The sequence below is a fragment of the Myxine glutinosa genome, chromosome 10 (assembly GCF_964187855.1).
Source record: "Myxine glutinosa chromosome 10, kmMyxGlut1.1, whole genome shotgun sequence".
In the NCBI taxonomy this organism is placed as follows: domain Eukaryota; kingdom Metazoa; phylum Chordata; class Myxini; order Myxiniformes; family Myxinidae; genus Myxine; species Myxine glutinosa.
The window spans coordinates 28,577,618-28,585,503 of NC_136270.1; the positions used below are offsets into that span (position 1 = coordinate 28,577,618).

The following is a 7,886-nucleotide window of genomic DNA, read 5'->3' on the forward strand; positions in this document are numbered from 1 at the left end:
TGTGTGTGTGTGTGTGTCTGTGTGTGTGTCTGTGACCGCTGCTTCTTTTGATACTTCCCCGGTATATTGCTGGGGACCTAAGTATATGCCTTTTCAAGGTTTGAAATTAATCGGACAAATGGTAACCAAGTTATGGCCATTTCTTTAGCAAACACAAACGAATTTTTTTTGCACGTACGCCCACGCACGTACGCCCACGCACGTTCGTTCACGCACGAACGTTCACGCACAAACGTTCACGCACGAACGTTCACGCACGTACGGGCACGCACGTACGGTCACGCACTTAAGGTGGGTTTTCACGAGACTGGGAGTTTATGAATAGATTGTCATCAATATACAATGTAGCACAAATTTGGTGAAGCGAAGGATGGAATCAATAGAACTTTATCTAAGTCTGCTAACTATTGTGGGAAAGAAGGAGAAGCTGACATTTCTGTCAACTAGACCATTCGTCGTCGATCAAAAGGGGAATGAAAAAAATCAATGCCCGAAATCTCAGCTTCTCCTTGTTTCCCACGACGATAATGTTGGTTTTATCCGTCGTATTACCTGTTTGACGATGTAGACTGACACTAGTCTTCACGAAGACTATAGTTTGGTGACACTGGCACAAAGGGCCCAAGGAAGCTTTTACGTTTCAGATTTGGTTTCGTTTTTCAGTAGTTTTTTTTTCTTCCTTTTAGCATTCATCCCTTTAAAAAAAAAAAATCTAAAGATACATGCCTGTACATATACATATATACTGTATACACATTTGCATTCGATCTTCTTACGTGCACTTTTGATACCATCAAAGAGTTAAACATGTTCAGGCTTGGAATTAATGTCTTCAAACACGTCACCCTGTCGATTCAGAGAATCCAAAGTTTGAAACCCAATGGGAAAAGTACACATCAGCCTTACGGCTGGGTGGAGAAGCAAAAGGGCAAAACAGGTGTAAATGGAATGCAGAGAAAACGTAATCACGTGCGCCACCTTAGCCAATAGCAAAGCGACAAATCATCCTTAACTTCAGGGACTTTGAATCGAAATACCGACTGTAACCTTCAAAGGTGATGCATTACTTACATAAGAACCTCAGAAAACTTTCTCGACTCTCAACCTTCTCTTTCTAACGTCTGAATTTAAAAAAAAATCCAATTGGGAAACAATTGATGCAGGATAATCAAGACTAATACAGGTGCACAAGTTGCTACGTCATACTATTGAGTGCGCGAAATCAAGGTGTGTAGATGGGGCGGAACCTTTAATAAGAAGACAAGCCAAGCCGACAAGGGAGAGTTTTCGCCCTTTCAGCACAACAGGTAAGTTGATTGCCTCATCCTTTTCTAATGAGATGCTTTAATAATGTCAAAATGCTAATTCCATATCGGTTTGCGAATAATGATTCATGGATTCATCGTTGATCTCTCAAGATGTATAAATCAATCGGTTGCTGACTCTCGTACTATTGATCGATGCTGTTCCGGTTTATTGCCCCTTATGCTCGATTTCATTTCGCAGCCAAAGAAGTTGAAACATGAAGATCTTCGTCGTTTTCGCGACTTGTTTGGTCGTCATTTCTGCTGCCACCACCACAAAAGCCCCGGATAAAAACACCAAGAAACCCAAAAGAGAACCTGTTACATTATCAAGAGGTAAAATTTAATTGACCCTCATAAAAAAATATCTTATTTCCAACTAAAATTCGATCACATAACAACCAAAGTGACGCACAAATAAAGATGTTTTACTTCTTTCTATTCAGGCTGGGGAGATGAACTTGAGTGGATGCAAACATACCCAGAAGCTCTTGCAAAGTCTGCTGAAACGTAAGTTTGGATGAAACAAACGTCTGCACTCGATAGTAGTTTACGCGAGCGATCCAAGCGCTCTTGTCGTGGGGATAAAAGTGACAGAAAAAGGAATGAATAACTTAGATGTACAAGTCTCTTTATGTTCATGCTCACATCCTGGAATCTATCATTTGTTATTTCCATTGTGACTTCTCAGTCCTATTATCTATCCTATGTTACCCTAAACTCGAGGATTTTTGTCCATTAACATGTACTCGAAGAAGCCCATGGTAAAAATACCATGATATAAGAAAGAAAGAAAGAAAAAGGAAGCCTTTTATTCTTGTAGTAGTTGAAAGAGCTAAAAAAAATGGGAGGTTATATGTTTCTTAACAGCAAAGAAAAAATTTTGGCGAGCGATCGACACAGCGCTCTGTTGCCTATACACCGCCAGAGTTTCTTTTTTGTCTGATTTTAAAAATTATAGTTTTTCCTTAGGTTTGTCTTAACTTGAAGCAACTTTTACTTATTATTGTTTCTTTCCGAAGGGCATTTCCATGTTTCAGTGTGGGACAGACAGACAGACAGACAGCATTAATACAGATTATATAGTTATATAAATTTTAGTATCAATATTGGAGGCCTATACTCTTCGGCTTTGGGGTATATCACGACAAATCGAGAAACGTTTCTAGACTGGAGCAAATCTTGGAAAGATTGACACTGTCGTAGGATATTCGAAGAAAGTGGTGGGAATTCTTGCCCGGTCCCGCCCTGCAAATTTGATGACCAGCCCTGCTTGCAAAATCCAGGGTGACAGTTTATAGCTGGACCGAGATGCGGTCGCAGGATAGACAACTCAGAGGAGAGTGTGCATACCTCGAGCCTCGGCTATGCTGACGGCCCTCATCACGTGGTGCATGTTCCAAATCGAAGACGTGTTCATTTATTCGGAAATTATGATATTATGTGGAAATTAATTGTGCATTGATGACATGTTGGTGATAAATTATTTACCTGTGCTTTTGTACATCTGTTCCTTCGCTTTGCAGACGCAGACCTATGATGGTAATTCACCATCGTGACGACTGCGAGTACAGCCAAAGTAAGGAGGACTTATTTAAGGATGTGCTGTTGCTCTCTGCGTGGGTTTCCTGTCAATTATTGTCATGCATTGTCAATGCGGAAGAACATTCCACTCCTGTGGCAAAATTGCTTGCCTAATATTGCTATTATTATTCCATTCTTTATACAACAAATGACACAAAATTTATTTTCTCAGAATTTAGTGAATGGCAAACAATCGATAGTTATAAACATAATGAAGGGTTTATTTACACTTTGCCAATCACTTGGTGTTTGGAATGTTTCCTGATGTTCAATGAATGTTCCATATGTTTACAGAACTGAAGGAAGCTTTCTCCAAGCATCAGGAGATACAGAAATTGGCTGATGATCATTTTGTGATGCTGAACGTGGTGGTAAGGTTTCAAAAAATATAACCAGTTTATTCATAAAAATGTGGTTTGTGATTTATTTTTCCCTCACATAATTGATTTACATATTTATTCATTTATTTATTATGTTTTATTTATTTATTTATTCAGAGCGAAATCACCGACAAAAACATGAAACCTGATGAGATGTCGTATGTTCCCAGGATTATATTCGTCGGTGAGTAAATGTACTGTTATCATGGGCTTTCATTTTTATTGTTATTTTTGTTCATATCGTAGAGCAAACGATAGGAATGAAACATGGTGCAACGAACTAATGACGATGAATGGAACATTGCAGATCCATCACTGACCGTGCGTGGTGACATCACAGGTCCCTACGGTAATCGTCAATACGCCTACGAACCTAGTGACATGCAACTCTGTAAGTATTCAGTTGAGATTGTGTGTGTGTGTGTGTGTGTGTGTGTGTGTGTGTGTGTGTGTGTGTGTGTGTGTGTGTGTGTGTGTGTGTGTGTGTGTGTGTGTGTGTGTGTGTGTGTGTGTGTGTGTGTGTGTGTGTGTGTGTGTGTGTGTGTGTGTGTGTGTATTTGTACAAATCCTATATCTGTATGTAACAACTTCATGGCATGTGCAATCAATGTGAGATTGAGGGGAAGCATATTTGTTTGCCTCATCAAGACCTTTGTTTATGGAGTGTCGTTGAAGCTGAAGGGAAAGGTGTATGCTGCACGTGTGAGAAGTGTTATGATTTATGGGAGCGAGACATGGGTAATGAACGTAGAGCAGCAACGAAGGTTGGAAAGGGTGGAAATGCGAATGGTTCGACGGATGTGCGGAGTTTCGTTGAGAGAGAGGAAGACAAATGATGAATTGCGAAAGATGATGGGAATAGAGCCTGTGATTGATGCTGTGAAGAGGAACAGGTTGAGATGGTTTGGTCATGTGTTGAGGAAGGATGAAAGTGAGTTGTTGAGAAGAGTGATGGAAATGAATGTAGAAGGAAGTAGAGGACGGGGAAGACCGAGAAAGACTTGGCTAAAGATGGTGGAAGAAGAAATGCGGGCAAGGGGGTTTAACAAGGGCAGATGCAGAAAATAGGGCAAAATGGAGAAGATTGTCATGGGGACCGCAAGACTAACCCCCGCTCTAGCAGGGAAAATGGCCTTTAAAATGCATGTTGTTGTTGTTGTTGTATCAATACCTTATCGACATGGTGTGTATATTTATATATATATACATATATATATATATCTATCTATAATTCCAGTAATCTCTGTACGTCTGTTTGTCTGTGACCGCTGTTTCTCGACAACCACGGGTCCGATATACTTTTAACTTGCCAGGTATATTGCTGGGGACCCGAGGATGTGCCTTTTCAAGGTTTCATATTAATCGGACAATTACTTACCGAGCTATGTCCAAAAAACGATTCAACCAATCAGAGAGCAGCGAACGATCGCGTGTGCCGAACGTGGAGGACACACTCTGCCTCGGATGGCACATTTGAGAGCGTATTCATTTATTTCACGTTTGCAAACTATGTTGGCGTTAAACTATGTTTTAAAACTAATAAAACCGAATTTGCGATTCATTCGCTTTCCTGCGCGTTTGTGCACGCGATGGCGATTTCTTTACCAAACTCCGGAAGCCGTTCGCTTTGGACCAAACCATTGCATGTAAATAGAGGGGGGGGGGGATTGTCACCGTACTCGCAAGCCGTTCGCTTTGGACCAAACCATTTCATGTAAATAGAGGGGGGGGATATAATTTTAGATATAGATATAGTACGGGCAATGCCCTAGTATATATAACATACGATAAGAGAGCCGTGTGTGTGTGTGTGTGTGTGTGTGTATGTGTGTGTGTGTGTGTGTGTGTGTGTGTGTGTGTTTTGCTATTTTTCTCAGAGATGGCTGAATGGATCTTTGTCAAACTTTCAGAGGTTCATCAGAAAGTGCCTGGGTGTGTTTTTGACCAAAAAAATTAAACATTTTGAAAATAATGAAAAGAAAAAGACATTTTATCATGCCTCGGCCTTTGTAGACAAATAAAAAGTAATATGAAATTATCCCCGATTAGTGTGTGTGTGTGTAATATCATATTAAATATAAATTTTCCTTATTGGGTGAAGAAGGTATGAGTGTTTTGGGCACTTACAAGAAATATTAAAAAACATTGATTTCTTCAAAATGCCAACAGGATTAGAACATCACCGGACAATGCCAGGTACTCCTGCTAATATATATATATATATATATCTTTATTTATTTATGTGTGTATGTAGAAATAGCGCCACCTTTGGTGGTAGCCGGTATTACAAATTATTCTCCTTTATCTTATGATATGTCGTGTTCAATAAAATTTCTTTCAAAAAGAATAAAGAGCATTTCCACGAATATGCAGCAGCACACTTCCCACCGAAAGTGGGCTGAGAAAGGTACTCCCGCCCGAGAAGGGTACTCCCTCTCAGAGAGCGCACATGACCAGAGAGTACCAGACCCCACTTTATTCAAAGAAAAGTGCCCACTAGTAATAATGATAATAATAATAATAATAATGCCAACAGGATTAGAACATTTCACGTTACATGTGAATATATTTATAGTGTAGAAACTGCTGCTCGAGAACAATCACACACTGATATTGCAAGAGGTGTAACATTATGTTGAGGAACTTCTGAAAATACGAGTGCCAGTCCACTTGCTTCCAGCAGCCAGGGCAGGAATTTGGAACTTGACAAGGGGTACCTATGATAACTCACCTGCATTGTTCATTTGAGACCAGACGTCGTCATTTGAGACCAGACACCAGACGTCGTTGGATCTTTGACGTCCACCAACATTCGGTGCCGGTGCGTTGGTCGTGTGTTTTAATGTCCTTCTGTGGGATGGCACACACATTGCTGCTTCACTCTGCATGAGAAACACCAGGAACGCAGTTCACATGGCAGAACAAACCTGTAATGAAGAGGCCAGACGGCACGAGGGTTGCATCAAATATAGAAACAGTAACATGTCCACATTTTTTTGGATACAAAAAGTTCGATCAGAATAAATGAACAAATAGTGTTGGGTGGACAATTTTAAAATACTGTAGGAAGCGTTATCGCCTTGTATAAATCATAGCATTTCAGAGCAACACCATTATACAGCTACCAAGGTGGACAAGGGAAACCAAGACCGTAACGAAGGTTTTATTTCTGTTTGTTACCTCTAGTGAAAGAGAACATGGTGAAGGCTCTGAAATTGATCAAAACGGAGTTATGAGCACATGGAGTGGACTCTGGATGGGAAAGAATGGTTACAGCTTGAATTCTTCAAGGATTTCTCTCTGCATTTGATTACTGGTGTGACCTGGTGTGCCAAGATTCAGGGGGCCTTTGGGAAATGCATCTTGTTTGCTTTCTAATGCCTAAAAGGTTGTCGTTTTTTTTTCTTTTCTAAATGTACAAAAAGACATAAATGAACGTTACTAAATGTGTAATAAATGTATCAACCATATATAATGCTTCTGGTTTTATTCCTTGGATGCAAGTGCGATAAGGTACGTTCCGCAACATAATTTCAAGAGGTTTCTGGGAATACAACTGCAAGTATTAAACAAAAACCTAAATATTCGAAGTACAGTAAATCACTGCAGACAAGCATTACAGCACACTGTGCACCTTTTCGGTTACCTGGCTTATCTTTACGACATTTACAGTCGGAGACTTTGAACCTTGGAGTGAAGTGGAAATGTATCTAAATCAACAACTGAGGTTTCGGTTGCGTCTCCCTGCCCGTGAAACACCAGGGTGACAGTTTATAGCTGGATCGAGATGCAAACCCATGCTAGACCGTGGGTTTTAGAGGGTGCGCACCTCTAAGGTGTATGCTATCCCAGCAGCCATAAATTATTGGCATGCTATAATCTATTATACTAGGGCATTGCCCGTACTATATCTATATCTAAAATTATATCCCCCCCCTCTATTTACATGAAATGGTTTGGTCCAAAGCGAACGGCTTGCGAGTACGGTGACAATCCCCCCCCTCTATTTACATGCAATGGTTTGGTCCAAAGCGAACGGCTTCCGGAGTTTGGTAAAGAAATCGCCATCGCGTGCACAAACGCGCAGGAAAGCGAATGAATCGCAAATTCGTTGTTATTAGTTTTAAAACATAGTTTAACGCCAACATAGTTTGCAAACGTGAAATAAATGAATACGCTCTCAAATGTGCCATCCGAGGCAGAGTGTGTCCTCCACGTTCGGCACACGCGATCGTTCGCTGCTCTCTGATTGGTTGAATCGTTTTTTGGACATAGCTCGGTAAGTAATTGTCCGATTAATATGAAACCTTGAAAAGGCACATCCTCGGGTCCCCAGCAATATACCTGGCAAGTTTCAAGTATATCGGACCGGTAGTTGTCGAGAAACAGCGGTCACAGACAAACAAACAAACGTACAGACGTACAGAGATTACTGGAATTATAGATAGATAATGCGAAGTGTGGTGTCTGTTCGTTGTCTACCGATTCCTGCGGCCGCTTCCCGCGCTGCGTTTGAAAAGCTCTGCATGTGGGCAAAGCTCAACGTTCAACCAGAACAAATGAACCACCTTTAGAGGCATTTCCCCCCGCAGAGCAGGGGTTGGCCTTTTTTGGGCAC

At 40.9% G+C, this 7,886-nt stretch overlaps 1 protein-coding gene across 1 annotated transcript; it reads left to right on the top strand.

The window, feature by feature from the left end:
- The first annotated feature begins 266 nt into the window (after positions 1 to 266).
- LOC137434322 (anterior gradient protein 2 homolog) lies at positions 267 to 6,692 on the top strand. The gene is made up of 8 exons (XM_068127220.2): positions 267 to 1,307; positions 1,507 to 1,640; positions 1,751 to 1,814; positions 2,831 to 2,883; positions 3,183 to 3,259; positions 3,386 to 3,452; positions 3,576 to 3,659; positions 6,455 to 6,692. Exons 2-8 carry the CDS (start codon positions 1,523 to 1,525, stop codon positions 6,502 to 6,504), a joined length of 513 nt encoding a protein of 170 aa, XP_067983321.1. The 5' UTR covers positions 267 to 1,307; positions 1,507 to 1,522; the 3' UTR covers positions 6,505 to 6,692.
- The last annotated feature ends 1,194 nt before the right edge of the window (positions 6,693 to 7,886 follow it).